The 24,640-nt window shown below is 46.9% G+C and overlaps 1 protein-coding gene and 1 non-coding gene across 4 annotated transcripts; one reads left to right on the top strand and one right to left on the bottom strand.

Annotated features, from left to right (window-relative positions):
* The first annotated feature begins 415 nt into the window (after window positions 1-415).
* Window positions 416-488, top strand: TRNAK-CUU (transfer RNA lysine (anticodon CUU)). Its single transcript has one exon. It is a non-coding gene; the product is annotated as a tRNA-Lys (tRNA).
* Window positions 489-7,005: 6,517 nt separating this feature from the next.
* LYRM9 (LYR motif containing 9) lies at window positions 7,006-23,627 on the bottom strand. Of its 3 annotated transcripts, none has more exons than XM_072779369.1 (4): window positions 23,547-23,627; window positions 11,050-11,193; window positions 9,379-9,471; window positions 7,006-8,441 (listed from the first exon to the last, which is right to left on the bottom strand). In XM_072779369.1, the coding sequence occupies exons 2-4, from the start codon at window positions 11,173-11,175 to the stop codon at window positions 8,424-8,426; spliced, it is 237 nt and encodes a 78-aa protein (XP_072635470.1). In that variant the 5' UTR covers window positions 11,176-11,193; window positions 23,547-23,627; the 3' UTR covers window positions 7,006-8,423. The 3 variants fall into 3 exon arrangements, with proteins under 3 accessions (XP_072635470.1, XP_072635468.1, XP_072635469.1); XM_072779367.1 differs by having other exon boundaries at window positions 7,006-8,637; window positions 23,547-23,623; XM_072779368.1 differs by lacking the exon at window positions 23,547-23,627 and adding an exon at window positions 20,648-20,725.
* Between the last annotated feature and the right edge of the window lie 1,013 nt (window positions 23,628-24,640).

Here is a 24,640-nt window from a genome sequence, read left to right as displayed (position 1 = left end):
AAAAATAGAAGGAAGAAAAAATTACCCACAACTTCACTACCACTATTCATACTTCAGGGACTCTCCAGGTTGATTTTCTCTACATAGGCAAGTTTGTCTGATTGTTTCTTTGTTAAATGAACACACAGTACATGCAATTTGTGTACTACTTTTTCTTGGGAGCATCACATCATAGGCATTTTTCTTTTCATTAAAAATTCTTTGGGGAATTTTTATCCTGGGTGGCTCAGCAGTTTAGCGCCTGCCTTTGGCCCAGGGCGCAGTCCTGGAGTCCCGGATCGAGTCCTGCATCAGGCTCCCGGCATGGAGCCTGCTTCTCCCTCTGCCTGTGTCTCTGCCTCTCTCTCTCTCTATGTCTATCATGAATAAATAAATAAATAAATAAATAAATCTTTAAAAAAAAATTCTTTGGGGAGCCTGGCTGGCTCAGTCGGTAGAGCATGTGACTCTTGATCTCAGGGTCATGAGTTCAAGTCTCATGTTGGGTGTAAAGTTTACTATTTAAAAAAAAAATATATATATATATATATATATTTAATGGTCATCCCTTTAAGAGCCTATGCCATTGATCACATGGCTATGTCAGAGACCACTTGGACTGGTTTCTCTCAGTTTTCTCTTCTCAGTTACGATGGAAGGTTTTCGGGAAATATTAAAATGAGTTTGTTCCCTCTGATCAGTGTAAGAATATGGAGAGAAGTCAGTCTGCAAGCCCAAGTTCACCCCAACCACCAGTGCCAAGAGACTACATGCAATTAACAAGCACAGCAACTACATTTATTGAGTGCTAGCTGTGTACCAGGCTCTAGCTAAGTATGTTCCATGCAATAGCTCATTGGATCCTCACAACCACACAGGGAGACAGCTATGATTTTCATCTCTCTTACACAAATGACAAAATTGAGGCTTACTGAGGTTAAGTAACTTCTCCCAAAGTCACTTAGCTATTAGCCCATTCTCTACAGCATCAAGCCTCTTTTTCTGGATTGTGGTGGCCATATATGAGTCAGAGAGACACCTCAGTTCAGTGCTTTTGGTCACAGAAAACACCAAGAAGACTCTAGTGCTCTCCAACCCTTTTCATTCCCTGGCATACATAGAGAGTGGCAATGTCAGTAGGCACACTGGAATGACGGGTTGAGGTTGCATCAGGCAGAGGTGACAAGCTGAGGGCATTCCAGTTAAAAACGTAGTTAAACTATTTGTAATTTAAAGTCACTTCATTTTCCCAGGTCCTTTTGTGCCTCTGAGACTTCTAAGAGGGGGTGAGAATAAAATATTTTTCAAGTATAACTTAATGGCAACTGGTTATCATCTCTTTGCACCTTTGGGAGAGCAGCCTTCAACCAATAGAAAGGACTTAACTTGGGACGTATATGTTCTTGAGATGTGACCTTGGACTGTCTTAGCCTCTCTTGGGTTGATTCTCTGAAGAAAGGTGAGAACCACCCCACAGGATTACAAGCTGAGGGCAGGGGGGTAAAGAAAGAGAAGCCCAGTAGAAAAATTCAATTTCAGACACCACTGAAGGGAGAAGATAATTGTTCCTTTCAACCGAAACTAATCAAGAAGGTGAGTTTTCTAGAAATTGGTGATAGTTTAAGTGGTACCTTCCAGATACACTGAGATTTATTTGGTTTTCTCCTGGCATTTGATTTCTTCTTGGTACTTCTTTTTTTAAAGACTTTATTTGTTTATTCATGAGAGACACAGAGAGAGGCAGAGACACAGGCAGAGGGAGAAGCAGGCTCCATACAGGGAGCCCGACGTGGGACTCGATTCTGGCTCTCCAGGATCACGTCTTGGGCTGAAGGCGGTGCTAAACCGCTGAGCCACCGGGGCTGCCCACTCTTCTTGGTAGTTTTATTAAGCTAAAATTCACTTACCATACAACTCACACATTTAAAGTGTACAATTCAGTATACACTTTATTATTTTTTAAAAATTATTTATTTATTTATTCATAGAGACACAGAGAGAGAGAGAGAGAGAAGCAGAGATACAAGCAGAAGGAGAAGCAGGCTCGATGCAGGGAGCCCAGCGTGGGACTCGATCCGGGTCCCCAGGATCACACCCCTGGCCGCAAGCGGTGCTAAACCACTCCGCCACCAGAGCTGCCCTATTTTATTTTTTTTTAAAGTAGACTCCACACCCAGTGTGGAGCCCAACACGGGGCTTGAACTTGGATCCTGAGATTAAGACATGAGCTAAGATCATGAATCAGACACTTAACCAACTGAGCCACCTCGGCGCCCCCAATTCAGTCATTTTTAAGGTATTCATAGAGTTGTACAGCCATCACCCCAATCTAATTTTAAACTGTTTTCATTATTCCAAGAAGAAACCCTGTATCAATTGGCAGTCATTCCCATTCCTGCCGACACCTGCCCCTCTCAGCCCTGGGCTAATTTACTTCTTGTCTCCATAGATCCTCCTACCGCGGATATTTCATGTAAATGGAATCGTACAATATATCCTTGTCTTTTTGTGACCGGCTTCTTACACTTAGTACAGCGTTTTAAAGGTTCATCTGTCTTGCAAGGTGTATCAGTACTTCATGTTTTTTATTACCAAATAATATTCTACTGTATGACTATGTTATATTTCATTCATTCATTCATCAGTGGATGGACATTGGGTTGTCTGCCTTTTGGTGTGTGTGGCTATTATAAATAAAGCTATGAACATTTGTGTACAAGTTTTTTTCTGTGAACATATGTCATTCCCCTGGGATATATACATGGAATTGCTGGGTCTATGGTAACTCTATGTTTAACATTTTGAGAAACTTCAAAACAGTTTTCCAAAGCAGCTGCACCATTTTGCATTCCCACCAGCAGTGCATAAGGGTTGTGAGCTTCCTCAAGCAGTGGTTTCTGACATAGCCAAGTATACAAGGGAAAGACCTAGCATCGAAGCCAAAGAGAAATCAACACTGCAGCCAAAGCGAAGAACAGGATGAGAATGTTCATTTACCTTCATGCCTGGGGGCTAGAGGCTGAGGCGGACATGGCAAGTTGGCCCCTTGGACCTCTTCTCTTGGACCTCTTCTCTCTCCAGTTTGATTATAAAGATTTATGGTAATAGAAAGGTAACAATGTCAGAAAAAAAAAAAGTGTTTTCGAAGTGATTCGCCATTTTCCAGCCAGACTTATTAGCAACAAATGTTATGTATTTGTGTGTAAATGTGGGCTAATGTCTATAAATAGGAAAATTTTAGGGAAAAAAACTTTTTCCCTAAAAAAAGGTATAAAAGAGACTTCTGGATTCCCACGGGTCTTCATGAGTGCCTAAAATGAAATCTCTCCACACATTTCCAGAAACTTTTCAGATCAATAGGGGGAGCATATTAAACCACCTTAATCTCACCTAGATGGAGATATAGATGGAATTTTTGATACATAAGAGGTGCTCAGTATCTGAGGAATGAATGAATGAATGAATGAACGGCAACATTGCAGAGGAAATGAAACTATGAAGGATGATTAACATGACAGAGGACAGATCTAACCAGTTTCTCAGTCACTATTTCGGCAGAAAAAAGGTGTTCCATGAATAAAAAGCAGTTCGTTTAGCTCACATCTCAAATAATTGTGTGCTTTCCTCCAGACAACTGTCCTGCTTGTATGTGCAATACAGGTGATTTATGTGTGCTTTTCAGCTCATCGTACAGAATAGTTTTATACTCAAGGTTTGATTTAACAAAATTAGTAATTTTGCCATTCCATCAGGGACATTCATGAGTAAGCTGGTGGTGATAAGCCCTATCTTGATTCATGCTTAGGTACTAGCAGTTTTACTCATCATTGCTTTTGCACCATCAGTGTAAATGTTTGCAGAGTGGGAACGACGAAGTCTTAGTATTATTATGAAAGTAGTTTTGACTTTGAGGATCCTATGAGGGTGCTTGGGGGGATTCCCAAGAAGCCATGGACCACACTTGAAAATCACTGCTCTTGGGGATCCCTGAGTGGCTCAACGGTTTGGCCCCTGCCTTCGGCCCAGGGTGTGATCCTGGAATCCTGGGACCAAGTCCCACATTGGGCTCCCTGCATGGAGCCTGCTTCTTCCTCTGCCTGTCTCCGTCTCTCTCTCTCTCTCTCTCTCTGTCTCTCATGAATAAATAAATAAAATCTTAAAAAAAAAAAAAAAAAGAAAATCACTGCTCTAGATATAATCTGAGTAAAGAAGATACAAGGAGGATTTTCACCTACCTTCTTCTTGATACCATGTCTTTCTTAATTTGGTCTAAGACTGCATTCCTTTTTCAAGAAACCAGTGTCATCTGATTGGTTTGCATTCAGTAGTTAACATGAAAAAAATCTTGGAAGATGCGATGCTAGGGGGAGCAAAGAATATCTTCATAGCCATAATGCCCAAGCTCAGTCTTGACAGAGAAAAGATGTTTTTTAGGTTAATAAGGTAAGCTAAGAAGGGCACTGCAGACAGGAGGAGAGCATGGGCAAATACACATGGAATGAACAGGTTGGGAATGCTGGGAGAGTGAGGAAATCTATGTGCAAGGTGCAAGGTTGTCAGACGACATCAAGGACAGGGTGGGAGTGAGGTCAGCATTGGGGGTAGGAAACCCACATCAATTTGGCAATGGGATATGTAAGACTGCTAATTAGAGGTGCCTGCTTTGGGTTTGTGGCTAAAATTGGCAGGCATAGGGGCTAGTGGGCTCAACCAATCTCAAAGTTATGAACAGTCATCAGTTTCAGAGGTCTAATGAAGCTCGTCTTGTGCAACCATTGTTCAAAGCCCAAAGAGAATGAGGTAGCTCCCAGACGTTGGTGGGAAGAGAGTCGCTGTCTCCAGACATGCTATGACTTCATGGTATTGGCAGCACCCAGCAGCAGCTAAGAGATGGAGGTAGAGGTAGCTCTTAACCTGCTAAGGCACAATTCTTGAACTTTTGGTGTTTCCCTTGAACTACAATCACCCATCCCGTTGTTAACAAGGTCATTCCCTCACACTGAATCTGCCAAATTTCATCCCGTCATTCAACAAAGGTAGTTTGTTTTGTTTTGCCCTGAGTATTCATATTAATCCCCATCTGCTAGGGAAGCAAGATGGACAGGCGGACAGGTTCATTTCAGGAAATTGGGAGGAAGTTTGGGTCTTAATTCTTGACAACCTTTGCTTTGAGAGAAATCTTTTCTCTGCCTCAAAACAAACTTCCTGGAGGATGTCTGTGAGAGGTACCCAGGCCTGCCCACCGTACAATGAGGGTAAATGTTCCCACCTCCAAGTCAACACCTGAGCATCAGTGATAAGGAGAGCTCCCCCACGCCCCCACGCACAACCAGTACTTGGCCAAGAAATAATCAACCATCTCCCAGCCTCCACCATTATTAGATAACAATAAAAATCTAAATGAAAGAGAGACATCCATTTGCCTAGTATTATCATTCTTCCATTCAACAAAATATGTAGAATTCACTACTTGGAGAGCAGGCATACAGCTGGCCCAGAGGATTCTGGGTGCATGCTCCCTGCCCTAAAGGGGCTCACTCTCTGGTAGGGGAGTTACTTCTGTGAAGACATGATGACAGAACTATCTCTTTGATCCGTGATTTCTCAACCACATCAAATAGCATGGGCGTTCCTAAGCAAGTGGTGTGGTTTCGTACTTTGCTTAAACTGTCTCTGCCTGTAAGGCCCCTCCACCCCCAGCCCCACCCCCAAGCTATTGAAAACCACACACCCATGTTCCTCTTCTCTGCCAGCAGGTTTCTTTTTTTTTTTTTTTTTAATTTTTTTTTTTTTTTTTTTTAATTCACGATAGTCACACACACACAGAGAGAGAGAGGCAGAGACACAGGCAGAGGGAGAAGCAGGCTCCATGCACCGGGAGCCCGACGTGGGACTCGATCCCGGGTCTCCAGGATCGCGCCCTGGGCCAAAGGCAGGCGCCAAACCGCTGCACCACCCAGGGATCCCTGCCAGCAGGTTTCTCACCTGTCCTAGATTCCAACCGGAAGAGGGGAGAAGCCACAACCTTAAATCAGGTTCTGGAATTCTATTTTTACCTTCAACTGGACCTTTCATTACTGACTTGAGACTGTTTTGTGACTCAAGGCAACCATATCTTTGGGCTTTTTTAACCTAAGACTGGCCCCCAAATTTTGAGGGCTGAGCCAGTTTTAATCTAGGAAGAGGGGAAGTATGGAAATCTCCAGAAAAAATATAAAGAAATAATGAGAGGGGGAAAAAACTCTAATGATAACATTTTAGAAGCCATATTTATTCAACCTTCCAGCTACCCATACCTATCCATACCTTAGATTGGGAGTGCCTTCGTGTTTAGCACAGGGCTGTGCAGAAAGCCAATGATCGGTTAAGATGGGCATAGGCACAGGGGAGGGAAATGAAACTAGATGACAGAACAAGGCAACTGTACCCCGGAGCAACTGCTGGATGTGCAGGCTGGTCCAGGTAAGGAAAATGAGGATGACAGAGAAGGAACTCACCCAGTCCCAGCACTATCAAGTGACAGAGCTGGGACCTAAACTCAGATCTGTCTGGCTCTAGAGCTCACACTAAATGAGCCTCTAGCTCAATAAGCCTTCTCCTCTTTGGCTTGGAGGCTACTTTGTAACCCTTCATCTATATGCATTTAAGAGCTGGGGCCCTGGGTAACTGAGAGCCTACCAGAACACAGGATCCATGCAGGGATCAAGACACATTCCTGTCTACCAAGGGATGCCTCTCGCCCCGATTTCAAAAGGGTTAAACCACAGGCAGAGTGGGGCTGGCTCAGCTGTGCCACTGGCCAGAAAGCCCTTTGCTTCCCCCACCCTGGACGGGCAAATCTGCACTCAACAACTGTTGTCTGGTGGTGGGACCAGTGTCTGGTCATCCCCTCTGAAGAACAGTCCCTTCCTGGGCAGCTTTCTATAGGCTTGTCTCTAAATCTTCAATATCTAGTATGACGGCACACAGTAGGTGGCAACATGTGTTTGCGAAAATGAATGAGCATAACGTTCAAGACACCAGAGCTTTCAAAAACTGATATATTTACTTCATTACTTGCTGATCAGTGAAGTGCATACAGATGTCTCTGAGTAACTTTAAGTCATATAATTCATGGCAGGTCACAAACATGCTGGCTCATCCCTCTGGCTGAGAGTCCTTGGAGATATTCAAGTCCTAGTGCGACTTTTCTGCTTTTGGCTGCTCCTTTGCTGAAAAGGGGCTCAAACTGCCTGTGCTTCCATCTCCCCATCTGCAAAGCAGGGCTTCCTCGCTGTGGTAACTGGCCACAGCCATGCAGGCAGCTCCCTGAGCCAGCTTCTGTATGAAGCCCCTCGCACGCATGAGAGCTCCATAGTCCTCACTCCCACCCTGGCAGGTAGGTGTGGGCACCACTCCACAGGAGATGGGGAAACCAAGGCTGAAGTAGGCCAGGTAAGTTCCCAAAAGCAACTCCTATGGAATTGGGACACGATCCAGTCTGTCTCTCCACAGGGTTTCAGGCTCACCATAACTCACAGGAACGCTTGCTCCCCACCTCCCTCCTTGCTTGCTCCCGACCTCCATTTTTCCTCCCAAGATGGTGGCAAAGAAGGGAAGGGCCAGCAGAACAGACTGCAGGTTCACAAGAGGTCTGTGTGCTTTAGCGTCTGCTGTAGCTGCTCTGCCTTTCTTCCTTGTTCCATGCAGCCTGCATTTCACCAATTCATGGTCACAAGAAACTCCATAAAGGCAAGGACTGGACTTCAAGGAAGGACTTCCCACCAAGCCTAGAGGAGTGGCTGCTTGATGGACTGCTGGGCATGGTGGGACCCTGAAGTTCAGGGACACCAAGCAGGGCAGGACAAGATCACAAACAACCTGGGCCCGATGAGGAACATGCCAGAGAGATGCATGGAGCACCATAGTCCAGAGGAAGGAGTGGTGGAGGATGGCGCTCCCAGGGGGGACATTTACTTGCATTACCATGTATCACATCCTGCATGAAGCTCTTCAACATCATCATATTTAATCTTCACAAAGGAGGAATCTGAGCTCAAAGGCAAGACCCTTGAAAAGTTGCAGAACTGACATTCAAATCCAGACCCGACTGGTTCGAAAACCCACACCGTGTCCTCTCAGCACAGCCTGAGGGGATGCCCACTCTGGGTCTCAAAGGACAACATCCAGAATAAATGCATCACCTTCAGAGCAAAGTGACAAAACACAGTATCCCCAAGTCCACATGGCAACTGGCCAGAAAAGCAAATGTAAGGGATGCTGGGGAAAACAAACATGGCAAGAAGAGCCAGGTGAGCAATAGTCAGCTTCTCCTACTCCTGATTTCCTGCTCTAGGCCAACAGGCCAATGCATATTCCATAAGTGCCGCTGCTGAGTAGTTCTATAAGCGAGGTCTCTCAACGTCAATGTCTTCAGGGCAACTCGTTCTCTAGGCCCTAGAGCCTCAGTTTTGTTTTTTATACTGTAAGACAGAGATCATTAGAAGTGGGTGAGGGAAGCCAGTGGGGGAGGGAGGACCCAGAAAGTCCCAGGAACCATGTTCTTGCAGGTGTTAGCTGCTTCCTGCAGGGGCTTCTCAGAGGTAGCAGGGCAGGCACCAGACAGTCAGATCTCTAGCTGGCACTGGGACCCCCTTTCTTCTTTAATGTAAAAGGAATCTGACGGGGTAAGAGGGTGCACATAAGACAGACACGGAAGCATCAGAAGGGAACACAGGCATGTCATCCTATTCTTTAAGCCGAGTCTTAGTTCAAAGGAAAAAAAAAAATCTCAGATAGAGGAAGACCCTCAGAAGCCATTCAATCCAATCACTGACTTTTAAAAATGAACCCCGGACCTCACATCTGGAGATTCTGATTTAGAAGGATGGAGGGTGGGGCATGCTCCACCCAGCTGTCTAGGTTGTTCTAACACCAATGGATAAGGACCAGCAAATTAGTCTGTATTTCTGATCCTTCCCTTCCTCTACCAAAATAGATACTTGAATGTTTCCTCAAGAACCCTGCTTCAGTATGAAGAACCCTGGAAATGAGGAGCTCACTACACTCCAAGACAGCTTCCCTGTATGAGGTACCACAAGGCTGCTGCTAGTTCTGGCACTATTGCTTCCAGAAAGCCCTTTCTCTTCCTTCTTTCTGCTACCCCATCTCAGCTTCTTCAGCACTGTTTGCTTTTAGGGACTGAGAACTCCCCACCCCTGCAGAAAACAGACACAACCAGAAGGGCATCTGCCACCATGTCTGGGCTTCTGGAGGAGAGGAGCAGGGGGCTGGTGGCACTGGGTGCCTCTGCAGCACTGGTTGGGCTCAAGCGTGGGGCAGGGGTGACCCCTGGTGGCCACGGAGATTACAGCTGTCAATCCCCTAGCTGGCAGGTGGAGCTGGGAGCCAAGCACTTACTTTGTTCATGATCCAGTCTGCATCTTCTATGGCTCTTTTAATAATCTGCTGGATTCTCTCAGGATTGTCTTCATCTGAATGAACCCGGAAACTCTAGAAGTTTAAGCATAAAAAAAGATACAAGGCAAAATTCACAGGACCAGCATCTTCAGAGCCCCAGTCATAGGCCAGATACACTGTGGCTACTTTCCACTCAGCACGGTTCTTACCCCTCGAGAGACAGAACACTACCACCTACAGATGAGGATACAGAGGCTTGGATGCCCTAACTGGCCACTGTGCATAGCGCCAGCATTCAAATCCTGGTCCATTCAACTACACAGGCTGTCCTCATGCCAGCAGAGCAGCTACAAAATGGAAGACTGGTCCCCAAGTTACCCCAAATCAAGCTGGGCCCAAAGATTATCAGGCAGCAGGAGTCCAAGGAAACTTTCATATCTCAGTTTCATTTGCTCCTCTGAGGGAGCTGCTTGCACCAGGCTGCACAATAGGAAGGAACAGGGCTTCTCCAGGCCCATGCTGGAAGGCCAAGTAGATGGTGGGCAGTGGAGGTAGTGACTGGAAACTCTAGCCAGGCCCGGTGCTGAGCAATTTGGTGCCCTTTGACCAGATGTTCACCCTTGAGAAGGAACGTGAGATTCGGGCTCATTGGTGTGGCACCCAGGGCCCTTCACAAGGGTACCTGGCACCTCCTCTGTCCCCTCACTCTCAACCCCACAGGTCCTAGTTGTCTTTAGGAGCACCTCAAATGCTCACTCTCGGAAGTCCTCCCTGATGCCCTCAGACAGCTAGCTGCTCCCTCCTCCATGTTTTCACAGCCTGTCTATTGCTACACTTTTTTTTTCCTTTCCACATTATATTTATATTCATTTTAGTTTTTTATTTGGAAATAATTTCTCATCTACAGAAAAGTTGCAAGAATATGAACGAATTGGCTACCAGAATCACCAATTGTGAACATCTTACCATATTTGCTTTATCATTCTCTCCTTATGTGAGTTTGTACTCAATTATCTGGGAGCATTTAGAAGTTGCAGACATCATGCCCTTGACCCCCAAATGCTTCAGTGTTTTAATGAGGAGATGACATAACCCATTAATACAATACTATCATCTCATCTGCAGCCCATATTCAATTTCATGAATGTCTCCAACAATGTACTTTTTAATAACTTTTTTTTCTGGTCCAGAATCCAATGCACTCATTACATTTAGCAGTCACACTTCTTTACTCCTCTTGAAAGCAGAGCAGGGCTGCCTTTCTCTGAGCTTCATGACACTGACATGTTGGATGAGCAGAGGCCAACTATGTGGGAGATGATCCCTCCATCTGGATTTACCTGATGTTTTTTCATGAGTATATTCAGGCTGTGCATTATTGGCAGGTATGCCTGTCAAAATGATGTTTTGTCCTATACTCTATTTTAACTATCCATTTAGCTGCCTTATTTGAGTCCTGGCACCAAGCTGGTGGCTAGATCACATATCTTCTGTCTTCTGAGCAGAAATCAGAGTGGTTTTTGGTGGCCTTTTATCAGACTGCCATCCCTCCCCTCCACCACCACCCAAAACATTATCCTGCCCTCTGCCCCCACCCCTGGTCCCCAATGCTGAGGCAGGCCCCCTATTATAGGGTACCCCCACTCCTAGCCCTGTATACCCTGCTCCCACCTGCCTGACAGCATGCTTGTAATGCTCCTGGATGCCCTTGGTTGGCAGCTGCCGGCAACAGCGCAGCAGGTACCGGTAGAGCTGCAGTGGCCTCTGGACCAGCTCTGCTCCTGGGAGTGGGGCCATCTGCAAGACCCTCTGTCCCTGGAAAACACAAAGCATTACTTCTAAGGCAGCGAGCCAATCCTTGGCCCTGACCCCCACAACTCTGCAAGGCACATCAAATACAAGGTGGAGGCCAGGTCCCCTTTGTGCCACACCCCACACAGCACAGACCCCGGGCTCGGTAGGGCAGTCAGTCCTGCAGAAGTCTCAGTCCAGAGCTAGCCTGCCAGGACCAAAGACAAGATGCACAGTCTCATCCTCGCACCAACTTCCGGTGGTGGGTGAGGAGGTGTCAGGGACCCGCAGAGTAGGGGAGACTGGCAGGAAGACCCTGCACTGCAAGACAGAGAAACCAGCTGACTACCAGCAGCAGAGGAGAACCACCAGAGGTCTGGCTCCACCTTTCCCTAGACCCAGCCGGCCCATCCGAGCCCTGCATCCACGGGGTTGCAGGGATTGGGGGGTGGAGGGTGTTTACAGATGGGCATGTGATGGAAGTGGTCCAATCAGGGCACATCACTCCACCTCTGCAGGGGTCACAGGAAGTCCTCGTTCCTTCCCTCTAGACTTGCCCCTGAGGCGGTTTCCTCCTCTCTCATCTTGCCTCCTCTGGAAGCCTGAGACTGGAGCCACACAGCAGCAGGTGGTGCTAATAGTATGCGCGGAATCAAGTCTGAAGAATTCACTGGAACCCTACAACTATCCACCTGAAGGCAGTCCCACCTCTAGACTTTTCAGTGACCTGAGCCAATTAATACCCTTTGCCAAAGCAACTTGGGTTTGTTTTTTTGTCATTAGCAACCCAAAGAGTCCTAACTGATGGACATGGCTCCAGCTTTAAGGAAGAGTGCAAACAGGGCAAGGCCCCTACAGTTCTCCTGCCATGAATATCAGCCTGCTAGTCTGACGACTGTACTAAAGGCTCCCCCAAAGAAAAAATCCAGAAGGGAACCCCATACAATGGGGGCAAAGACCTTCCAGGGCCACCACAGAGGACATAACACCAAAGTCCCTACCTGATGGGCAGACTCCACTGGCAGGCTTCCCCAAACTATATAAAGTGCTAATCAAATATTGTAAAATGCTAGTCGTGTAACAGATGGTTACCATCTGCAGTCTTCAAAATTAACATTTGGAAAGAGCACAACTTTGTTTCGGTAGATAAAAACCCAAGCAATACTTAGAAACCAACCCAGCAAGTATGGGCGGGAGATTATTTTCAGCTCAATTATAATACTTAGTCATTCTCAGTAATAAGTAGCAGAGAATGCATGTGTGGGTCCACTCAGAAGAGTTAAACTAAAAATGTTTTAATTTAATTTAAAGTGTGGGTTTGCTATTAAGGGGCAATGAACTTCACAGCATCCTTGCTAAAATTGTAGTCAAACTCTGCCACCCCTAATGATTGCTTGGCATATCCTGCTCTTTGCACTTGACTTTAGCCCCTCCTAGGCTCCTCTGTGAAGGCACCTCTGTCTTCCCAGGCAACCAAACCAAAAGCATCACCAAGCCAACCCAGACTCCTCTTCCATGTCACTATCTCGCTAAGTCCTATCAAATTCTACCTCTGAATGCCCCTCAAATCTGCCCCCCCCCATTCCCACTGCACATCCTTGCTTCAGACTTATCAGAGCTCCCATAGACAACTACCAGAATTCCTAGCAGGTCTCCTTATCTTCCAATCTATTCATCACTCAACAGCCAATGAATCCTTCCAAAACTAAATCTCAGCATGGAATGTTTCCCTAAAACCCCAGATCTGATATCCACCCCTACCCTTGTAATTCATGACAACTTTCCCAAAATATAGGAAAAATATGAAATTATTTTAAGCAGTATATGGACCAATGTCTCTTTATTATAATGATTTTATATTTATTTTCATGTGTAATGAAAAAAAAATCCCAGAATTTCATACATATTGTGGCTTAAACGGTTTTTAAAAGGAATGGGCATAAAACTGATATTTTTAAATGTGTCAAGCAAATAAGAATGCAGTTGAAATGTGTATATGACATAAATCATGAAAGTGGTACTAAAGTTTGGACAGCACTGGCCTTTGGAACAAAGTCCATACTCCTTCCTCCAAGGCCCATGCCTACCCCTCATCACATCTCCCACCATTCACCTCAGAGTCCAAGCAACCAGAGCTCTGAGTGGCACACTCCATGACAGCCTGTATATGTATATATATATATATATATACATAATATATATATGTTATATTCTTATACATATATTATTTATAAGGAATTGGCTCACATGATTATTAAATCTGGCAAGTTTGAAATGTGCAGAGCAGATGTCCCAGTTGGAGTCAATGTTAAACCAGGGAAAGCCAATTCCCAGGCTGAAGGCCATCAGCCAGGAGAATCCTCTCTCACTTGGGGGACAGTCAGACTGTTGTTCTATTCGGGACTTCAAGTGTTTGGATAGGCCCACCCACATTAGGGAGGGCAATCTGCTTTACTCAGTCTCCTGATGTAGATGTTAATCTCATCCAGGGGTTCCTGGGTGGCACAGTAAGTTAGGCATCTGAGTCTTGGTTTTGGCTCTGGTCCTGATCGCAGGGTTGTGGGAAGGAGCCCCAGGTTGGACTCAGTGCTCAGTGTGGAGTCTGCTTAAAAGATTCTCTCTCAGGGCAGCTCTGGTGGCTCAACGGTTTAGCACTGCCTTCAGCCCAGGGTGTGATCCTGGAGACCCAGGATCGAGTCCCAAGTCAGGCTCCCTGCATGGAGCCTGCTTCTCCCTCTGCCTGTGTCTCTGCCTCTCTCTGTCTCTCATAAATAAATAAATAAATAAATAAATAAAATTAAAAAAAAAATTATCTCTCTCTCTCCCTCCACCCCTCGCTCCCACTCTTACTCTCAAATTAATTAATTAATTAATTTAAAACATATAAATGTTAACCTCATTCAAAAACAGACTCACATACACACCCAGAATAATGTCTAGCCAACATCTGAGCACCCTGTGGCCCAGTCAAGTCGACACATAAACCTAACCATGACAGTAGATGTTTAATATTCATGTGACCAATGAATCCTCCCACTCTTGCCTACAACCTGTTTCCTGCAGGTCTGATCCTTCAACACTCAACTGTTAGGTCTGGCACCGCCTCCTGAAAGTCTTCAGTGATCCACCATCCTTGCCACCGTGTTCAACGGGAGACCTATGGGTACCTCAAACACCCCTTGTGAACCCCCCATCACTCTAGTTTAGGCTTCATCATCTGTTACCTGCATTACTGGGAGGGTATGTACCTGCCCTCAGCCTCCTTCCAGCCATGTTCCATGGCCACCACAATGCCTTGTCTAATGCCCAACTAAAAATCTTTCCACAGCTGGACAAGACAGGATATTGTGAATTATTTTCAATTATTAATTTTCTGAGGTAGAATAACAATGTGTTGTGTGGGAGAACGTGATTCTTCAGAGATGCAAGTGGAAGGAAGTATTTAGAGGTGATGTTTCATCAAGTCTGCAACTCACTTTCCCATGGTTCCACAAAGAGAAGAAACGGGGTGAGAAAGACAAAGCAAATGTAGTGAAATGTTAAGATTGTGTTTAGATGGCAGGAAAAAGGGTAGACATTGTGCTGTTATTTCAACTTTTATATATTTTGAAATTTTTTGTGACAAAGTTATTTTAGGAAAAAAACCCTTCCATGGCTTTCCCAATTACCTAGGGGATCATATTAAACATACTAGGCTATACCAACTCCTAAAGCCTTACTTACCCACCAGATCCATCCCTCATCATTCCTCCACCTGCCAGGCACATTGATATACCACCTATGGTTCCTTTAGTAATAATAACAAATAATAAGCACTTACAATTATTACTCCAGCAGCCTTACTAAATGTGTATCATGTGAGATGACACGATTCTAAATGATCACATGAATTAACTTATTTTGATTTTCACAATTAATTCTTTTTTTTTAAGATTTTATTTATTTATTCATGAGAGACACAGAGAGAGAGACAGAGAGGCAGAGACATAGGCAGAAGGAGAAGCAGGCTCCAAGCAGGAAGCCTGATGTGGGACTCGATCCTGGAACTCCAGGATCATGTCCTGAGCCAAAAACAGATGCTCAACCGCTGAGTCACCCAGGCGACCCTTCACAATTAATTCTACAAGAAGGTACCATTATGTTCTCCTTTTATAGATAAAGAAATGGAGGCAAAAAGAAGGCAAGAAGTTTGTCCAAGGTCACATAGCTGTAAGTGCAGAAGCCAGGATTTCCACCTGGGAACTCTGGCTCCAGGGTCCAGGTGGGTGCTATTCTTCCTAACTGCACCCCCTTTCCCAATTTATTTTTAAGGGATGACTTCTTCCCGTTGAGTCTAGCCTCCTGAGACTGTTGTCCGTGGCTCCATCTCTCCTGGGCCATAAGAGACCAAGTGAGTACTTCCCACCTCTGGAAATGGGTTCTTGAGCAGGGTTACAAAGAGCCTGAAATGGGACACCTGGGTGGCTCAGCAGTTGAGTGTCTGCCTTCAGCCCAGGGAGTGATCCTGGAGTCCTGGGATCGAATCCTGCATCGGGCTTCCTGCATGGAGCCTGCTTCTCCCTCTGCCTGTGTCTCTGCCTCTCTCTCTCTCTCATGAATAAATAAAATAAATATTTTTTAAAAAAAGAGAGAGAGAGCTTGAAAATGAGTTCATGCACCCCAGCAATGGAGCGTCCTGATCAGCCTCTTCCTGCTCTAAACTGTCCTTGTAGCTCCTGCCTTCTGGTCTTCCAGAAACGTCTAGATTTCTGCCCAGTTTTCCAGCCTTCTCCCTTGATTCTGTGTGTCCCTAATACTCTTCCAGAATTTCTTTTTGGTTAAGTCTTTCTATCCCCACTTACTCCCTGCACAGAACTAGACTTTCTCCCTCATCTGTTGGCCCACAGCCTGTGGGGCCTGCTTAGGTCAGCAGGAATCGCCCCGGGCTCCAAGCGTTTGCCTCCCCATCCTCCCCACCGGCCGCATGAAACTCCCATGAGGGCAGGGCCTGTGTCACATTCCTCCATCTCTGTCCTCTCAGTGCCAGCACCATACAGCCTGGTACCAAGCACATTCTTCCATCAATACTTGCTGGCTGATGAACCTCAGAATCTAGGCCCTAAGTAGTCTTGCTCATCACCTCTGGCAGCAACACCCTCCCTTTACCACCCATCTATGCCAAGCCTTTCTGGTCACCTCAGCTTCCCTCCAGCTCACCTGCTAGAACTCCCTCCAGGCAACTGATGCCTCCAGCCTCATACAGCCTGGAGAGACCATCAGGCCAGAATATCCTCAAATCCCCTCCTCCATGAAATTTATCCTTGCCTGAGAGCTGACTGATGTGCTAAGCATGGTGCTAGACATTTTTACATCAACCCTCTGACAAAAAGAATTATCCCATTTTGCAGCTGTGGAAACTGAGGCTGATCATGAACACATGGCCAGGGAGTGGTGGGGCTGGGACGTGGACTCTAGCTCTCACTCCAGTGCTCCAACCTCCCTGAGTTCTTGAAGGAAAGGGGCCCTTCCTTTTCCTTGTCTCTGTTAGGCTCTCAGAGCCTCTCTCCTGGATTAATCCAACATCCTTCTGAAATGTCTCTTCTCTAGTCCCTCTCCTATGCTCAGCCACCATGAGCAACTAAAAACAAAAATCTCATCTTTGAGACCCTTGCTTGCTATCCTTTAATGGTGCACTCAGAACAAACTCTCAGCTCATCAGTGTGTGTGTGTAGTGCGTATAGTGGTGGTGGTGTGTGTATGCTTGTGGGGGGGGGGGGGTTCAAGGCTTTCCCCAGTCAACTGCCAAGCTCTATCCCATTTGCAACCAAATTCCAAATTCCCCATTCCTTTCAACGTCTCCCTGGCTCAGCCTCCTCAGCGCCTTTGTTACGTATAATGTCTAGCATGCAGTGGTCACTCAACAGAAGGGTGTCAAACTGAACCCTTCCTCCCTGACACCTTCCAGTCAACTTTCTTGCACCCTGAAGACCAAGTGGAACAGTGGAAGCACATGGGCCTCAGGTCATAACAAGACTGATGTGAGGATTAAGACAGCACACATGCCTGGCTCACAGCAGCAGCAGCTCACTAAAGAGGGGACCCTTCTCTACCCCCTGGAAAAGCAGCAAAAGGGAAAACAATACGTCATGATGCCTTTCAGTGCTTCTATCCAAGGCAAAAATGGCCTGCTGAGGGGTAGCTGCTCATGCAAACTGACCCTGGGAGAGGTTGTGGATTTCACTGATTTAGTTACCTCTGTGGACATCAAAGAAAAAAAAATACATCTTTTTTTCTTTGAAATCGAACTAAAAAGCAGGTGAAACTTATTTAGCTTTTTCTCAAATCAGAACTAAGCTCTGGTTATTCATCCTGTAGCCTCCAATGAATTAGGAAGTTATAAAAATACCTAAGGTGGCATGGCTTGACTCGTGGCAGGTGCTCAGTAAGAGGTGTTAACTGAATGAGCAGAAAAGTCATCCAAAGTAGGGACTCTTTTAAGACCAGAGCGCTGAAGGCGACCTTTTCCCATCCAGGGTAAAAGAAATCTCTTCTCCACATCTCTGGCAGGGAGTCACCCAGCTTTTCTCCCTTAACATGCTCCCTTGTGGCGGGGAGCTCATGACCTCCCAAGTCTGAGCTCTCCACTTCATTCAGCCAGAGCTGTCAGAGTCCCTTTGGCTCTGAGCTAAAATCTGCTCTGTAAACTTTACTGTCGGCCTGAGCTCTGCCCTCTGGGGCTTAAGTCTCCCTAGACAACCCCCACCCCTACCCCCCACCCCCGCCCTGCAACCAAATCCAATCTGTCACTGTTCAGTCAATGACCTCAGCCCTGGATTCTCTTCCAGGATCCCCACCCTAAACGCCTCTCCCAGGGCCTGCCCCGTCCCACTTATGCTCCTCTGGACATACACACACCCTCATTATCAATCTCACTCTCAGATGTATTGTCCAGTGGGAAAGCCACAGTTTTCCCATGTCCTGGCCAGCTCCATGGGTTCTGGAGCTCAGGTGGCAAGGTCACGTCCCCTACCTGGCAATTCAAGGAATGCCGCTCAGGCTGCATTCTCTGCTTGGGCGCCATGTGACCCTGGCACTCAGCTCAGGGGAATCTTTTTTCCATGAACTCTTTTAAATCTGTTTCCCATCTTGTATTTTGTTGGTTCAGTCCAGAGTCACCATCTGCCACCATATCTAGGGTACCTGACCCTGTCTGTTAGCCAGCTCAGCTCAATTCCATACAACAAAAGCACAGAAACAATCATATCCCAGGCACAAATGGGGTACAAAGAGAAAGACGTTAACTCCAGCAAGCCATGTCACTTACCCATCCAATGCCGTTCAGGGCGACTAGCATCTGTGTGTCTCTGGGCTCGGCCCTAAGACCAGAGATGAATGGCCTGACATGTTACCCAGTTGTCCTACCTTAAGCTTTCTTCACCACTGGTGCCATGTCTAACAGTCTACCGCTCAGGGAGTGATCAGCCTATGTGCCAGGTAGGTGTTGGGAACTTTTACATGTGTTACCTCACGTATCCTCACAACTATCTTATGAGGTATGTATCATTAGCCCCATTTTTATAGATGATAAGACTGGAGCTCTGAGAGGTTAAGTAACTTGCCAGAGACCACACAGGTATTAGACAGCAAGACCAAGAAAGAAACCACGGGTTGTTGGATTCCAAAGCCCCTGCCCCTACCTGCTTTTAACACTACCTGCTATGTCCATATTTGAGCCATCCACAAAATGCTGCGTGGATCAGGGCTAAGGACCCCACGGAGAACTCCCCTGGGGCTCATTCAGGACTAGGACTGCATTCATGAAAGCACTTGACTGTGCTATTATCCAGTACTTATTTTTCAACTTTCTCCATAAAACTTTGCTCCATCCTTTTCTGATACCAAGGACACCATCTATAGCTTCCTGCTGCATAAAGATGAAAAAAAAAAAGTCAAAAGGCTGATGTCAATTACACAGACAAAGAAAAGGGGGCAACTAAGGAAATGCTAAAAAAGCTCTTAGGAAAGCCAAAAGAGAATATAACAGAATAAAGGAAAAGAGTGATAATAAAGCCACAAAGGGAATTTCCTGGGAGCCAAGTGTTATCACTGGTACAGATGCTGAGAGGTAGGCCTATGGCCCCATTTAACCCCACTGTCTCTTTCCCTACCCTGTGCCCTGACATAGGGCACCTAAAAATAATTGGGGAAAAGTCATCTTTTTTAAAAAAAGAAAGAAAGAAAAGAATTGAACGATAGAACATGACCAGAAATTATGTCCTATTGAGCACTGATACAAGACTAAATTAAGCCTGCACAGGCCATTGTTTAAAAATGCAATTATTTCTCTGGATGGGGAAAGTCACAATATAGAAGCAGAGTGGGGGATCCCTGGGTGGCGCAGCGGTTTGGCTCCTGCCTTTGGCCCAGGGCGCCATCCTGGAGACCCGGGATCAAATCCCACGTCAGGGTCCCGGTGCATGGAGCCTGCTTCTCCCTCTGCCTGTGTCTCTGCCTCTCTCTCTCTCTGTGTGTGACTATCATAAATAAATAAAAATTAAAAAAAAAAATAGAAGCAGAGTGGTTCTGCTCCCCCAGCTCCGGGGCTCCAGCTTGCACATGCACGTTCTCCCAAGCTAGAAACGAGGCAGCAATCCACACTCCTCCAGTCCCTTCCCTTCACAGTCAAGGCTCTTAAGACGGACACTTCCCATGCCCCCCACCCCCCACCTTGACGCACCTGGCCAGTACCTGGGCTCCCAGCTTTGCAGCTTTATAACATTGCCTTGCTCTGAGGATCCAAACAGCACTCTCTCCAGCCCAACCCAAAGATACTTCCTAAAAAACACATCATGTCACTTCCCTTCTCCAAAACCTCTGTGAAGTGTTCTTGACTCACTGCCTTCTGAAATCTGGTTCCAACTTCTCTTGTCAAACTCATCTCCTGCTATCTATATGCCCCGCATTCTAAGTACATCCTGAACTTAGCAGGTAGGTTCATGGGCTATGGGATAAGGCGTTCAAATCCTGCCTCAATCACTGGCCAGCTGGGGGTCCTGGGGATGTTTCTCAACTTCCACCTGACCAGAGTCGGTTGCACATCTGTCAATGGGGCAACTAATAATATTTCCTACACACACACACACACACACACACAATTTCCTACACAGAATCGTTGTGAGGATTAAATAATGCTCCCAAATCTAACTTAACACGGTGTCCGGCACAGACAATGTGCTTAGTAACTATTGTTTAATAGCATCTCTGAAACTGCTGTGCTCTTTGAAGTCTCTCTTTCTCTCTTTCTCCAGATCCTTGCCTCAAGAATTCCTCTGGATCCTTAAAGATTTAGCTCCCATGTCACTTCCTCAAGGCTCACCCCCCATGCTGCCCATACTGCTCTAATAAGGTCTCACGTTGTGCTGTAATCATTTCTGTACCAGTGTGATGGAAGAGCACAGAGTGGATTTTGACAACAAACGGCCCTGGTTTAGGAGCTTACCTCTGTCATCTATAAGCCATGTGATCCTGGGCAACTTGTGTGACTTCTCTACATTCTGCCTCTTCTGTAAACTGAAGAACCAAATACGTACCTCCTGGGGAGGAAGGGGTTGTAGAGATCAAGCAAGCTAATATAAGTGCCTAGCACTGGGGCTGGCACATACTAGGTGCTTGAACATCTCTTACCCTTGCCTACTCCACCTGGCTATCTGTTCCTTGCTGACTATAAGCTCCTGGAAGGACAGACTGTGTTGTATTATAGGTACCCCGCCACGGTTAACTGTATCCAGAACATGACAGAAGCTCAATAAATGCGTGTTGATTGAGCTTCATGTACCGCAGAGGAGACTAAAACCAAGACAGTGCCTATCCTGATATCACAAAGCCGGCAGGTGGCAGAGCCAGGTCTCAAACTCAGGCTCTGAATCCCTGGCTCTGGATCCTCAGCTCTCTTCCCACACCTGCTGCCTCAAAGGCTAAGGAGCCACCCTGAATATCACATTTGTCAGTTCAACCACCCTGAGCCAGTTCACCAGTTTAGAGTGAATCTGGTGAGCTATCCGAGGCAAAGCAACCTGGAAAAATCAGACAAAAGGCAAACATGCTGGTCTCAGAGCAGAGCAACCAGCAATGTGGAGTCAAACTGCTTTGTGCCAATGGCCTTCCACACACAGGCCACAACATACCACTCTGGTTTGGGGGCAAAAGAAGGGAACCATTATACACCTGCCAGATGTCAGCCACTCAGCTGTGTACTTCATAGGGGCTATTTAATCTACAACCCTATTGCTTCCATTTTTTAAAAAGATTTTTTATTCATTTATTCATGAGAGAGAGAGAGAGAGGCAGAGACACAGGCAGAGGGAGAGGCAGGCTCCATGCAGGGAGCCCGATGCGGGACTCAATCCTAGGTCTCCAGGATCACGCCCTGGGCTGAAGGCAGCGCTAAACCACTGAGCCACGCGGGCTGCCCTATTGCTCCCATCCTACAGAGGATGAAAACTGAGGCTCCAGGTCACACAGAACTAGGTGAGAGCACAGCTGGGCTCTGTACTTAGGTCTGTACCCTCCTAACATGCTCTTTCTACACACATGCAGCTCTGATCTCTTGAGCTGAAAGCTCTGGATTTATCCTCTCATGCTCTCCCTCCCTCCCCTCCTCCCTTACCCAACTACTCTTCTAGGCCCCCACATTGCTCTGCCCTAAAGGAATCCAGGTCTCACCTAAGAGGACTTCTCTGACCACTCTGCAGTCCCTTCTATCTTTCTTCATGATACTCTTCACCACCCGACATAGATTTGTCTATATTCTCCCACTGGAATGTAAACTCCATAAAGCTGCGAGTTTTTTTGTTCATGGCTGTGTCCCTAGTACAGTACAGTGCCTGATACATGGTAGGCATGGGTGCACATGTATTAAAATAGTCATTAAGGACCAACAAGGTGCTAGGGGTAACAGAAGCAAACAGAAGCCCCTGACCCCATGTAACTTATACATTAACAGAAAATTAAAACTGATTATTTGGTTATAACTAATTACTACAAAGTAGAATTCAGGCACCAGAGACTAGCTCAGGGAGTCCCTCACCCAGTCAAGGGTCAGAGGTTTCTTGAGAAAAGGACATTAAATCTGAGGTCTGAAAGAGGAGCAGGATTTAGTGAATGGGTGGTGAAGGCAGAGAGCAGTTTGCAGGAAGGCCTAAGGGAGGAAGGGACTGCCAAGCCCACAGGAGCCCAGGGAGGGGGAGTCGAGGGGGAGCAGAACAAACAGGATGCTGGCCAGGAAGGCGGGGTCAGGTCCAGAAGAACCTTGGTAAGAGCTGAGGAGTTAAGATTAGTCCTAAGGTCCATCAACTCATGATGGATAAATAAAACATGGTACGTTCATACAATGGAATATAATTTCGTAATAAAAAGCAATGAAGTACTGACACAGGCTACAAAATGGCCAAACCTTGAAAACATTACTCTAAGTGTAAGAAGCCGTTCACAAAAGACCATATATTGTATGATTGCATTTCCAGGAAATGTGCAGAATGGGCAAAATCCATAAAGACCGCATGTAGATGAGGGGTTGCCCAGGGGGCCGGGGCATGGGAGATTGAGAGTGACAGCTAAAGGAGAGGTTTCTTTTGGGGACAATATGTTCTAAAATCGATTATGAGTATGGATGCACAACTCTGAATATACTGGAAGACATTTGATTGTGCACTTTGAATGAGTGGATCGGAAGCTGTGTAAAAAACGAAATGCGGGGGATCCCTGGGTGGCTCAGCAGTTTCGCGCCCGCCTTCAGCCGAGGGCCTGATCCTGGAGACCCGGGATCGAGTCCCGCATCGGGCTCCCTGCGTGGAGCCTGCTTCTCCCTCTGCCTGTGTCTCTGCCTCTCTCTCTCTCTCTGTGTGAATAAATAAATAAAATGTTAAAAAACAGAAACAAAAACGAAATGGTCCTGAGGACTAAGGGGTTTCGGACTCAGCGGGTCCTGAAGCGTTATGCAGACGCATCCATCAAAACGTGAAGGTTGCCGTGGGCAAGCTCGCTCGGGCAGGTGGACCCCGGCGGGCCCCGTCCGCTGTCAGGAATGCACCAGCCCAGGCTGAGCGCGGGGGGTGCGCCAGGCAGCGGGCATCTCTCAGGGGTGACGAGTCCCCTGGGCTCCCCGCGGCCCGCGGCCCGGGGCCTGCTCCGCTCCCCAGAGGCGTCCCGGAGCCGCGCGCCAGGGCACCCGGCCGGCCGGGCCACGAGCGCCAACAGCGGGGCCCAGCCGGAGGCCCCACGCCCCAGCCCGCCCCGCCGCCCCGCCGCCCCGCCGCCCCGCCGCCCGCGCGGCTCCGGCCCCCGCGCGCCCGCCCCTCCGCGCCTCCCCTCCCGCCCTCCGCCGGCGCCACGCGGCTCACCCGCCTCCACTGGGGAGCCACAACCCCGAATGCGGCGGCCGCGGCAGACACGAGTGCGCCTGCGCCCCGGCCCGGCCCCGCCCCCGCCCCGCCCCCGCCCGGCGACTGCTCGCCGAGCGCCCCCTGCCGGCCGCACGGGGCACTGGGGGCTGTTTATCAGGAAACCCTAGAGGCCCGACCCGCCGGGTGCCCCTTGCCTGACCCGACCCCACCCAGATGAAAAAGAAACCTGTCCCACGGACAGCCTTCTCTGCCTTGCACACTCGCGCTTCCTTCCGACTCCTGCTACCTCGCATGTAAGCTCGGAAGGCAGGCTCTCCCCATGTACCCGATTGTTGGGCCGCCGCTAGAACATTAGGGGGGCTCAAGATTCCTGAAAAGGCTTGCTGGAGGACTTTCCGTAAAGCACTTGGGTTGATGACAGGAATTGTATTTGTAAAGGAATCTGCGTTTTGAGTCATTTCATCAACTTACAGTCCCATAACACCTGTCAAAAGAATAAATATGACAGTAATAGGCATGCTTCTTTTCAGACCCGTCTATAATTATAATTGAGGAAAAGAATACAGAATTTAAACCCAGAGCTACTGCCAGTATCATTCTTTGAAAATGAAATAATGCTGTTTTATTAAATAGGCTCTCCCCGCTCTCTAATGTTTAAAGCTAAAGTGCTTCTCTGAATTGATTTAAATACAAGTTTTATATCCTCAAAGAAATAAAGATGAGTCTTTATCTCAAGACAAACCCCCTGTTCAATGATGCCGCTGATCCTCTGCTGTCTGAAAGAGAGTTGGGTTCTTAGTGGATAATATTGCTTCTGTTCACGTCTCACTTCTCTAGGGCTTTTTAAACCCATTTGTAATGAAAAGGCTGATTTCCTTACACAGACTGACTCTATGGGTAGCTGATTTAACAGGACATTCCTTTTTTTCTCTCTCTCTCTTTCTTTCTTCTTCTTTTTTTGAAAGGAAAATATTGCTCCCTGGTGGCACCTGAGAACTTATTTTTCTCCTATTCGACTAGGAAAAGGCAGGGGATGTTTCTTAACAGAAGTGAGGGTTTTTGTTTTGTTTTGTTTTTTTAGTTTCAGCTTT

The sequence above is a fragment of the Canis lupus genome, chromosome 16, assembly GCF_048164855.1.
Source record: "Canis lupus baileyi chromosome 16, mCanLup2.hap1, whole genome shotgun sequence".
Classification (NCBI taxonomy): Eukaryota; Metazoa; Chordata; class Mammalia; order Carnivora; family Canidae; genus Canis; species Canis lupus.
The sequence above is the reverse complement of the archived record's forward strand: the minus strand, read 5'-3'. Positions and strand labels throughout refer to the sequence as shown.

Coding starts and splice junctions, on each gene's coding strand:
- LYRM9 (XM_072779367.1), bottom strand. CDS start 11,175: ATGGCCCCACTCCCAGGAGCAGAGCTGGTCCAGAGGCCACTGCAGCTC. Junction 9,472..11,049: donor ACAAGCATGCTGTCAGGCAG/GTGGGAGCAGGG, acceptor TTAAACTTCTAG/AGTTTCCGGGTTCATTCAGA. Junction 8,638..9,378: donor CAGACTGGATCATGAACAAA/GTAAGTGCTTGG, acceptor TTACCCCGTCAG/ATTCCTTTTACATTAAAGAA.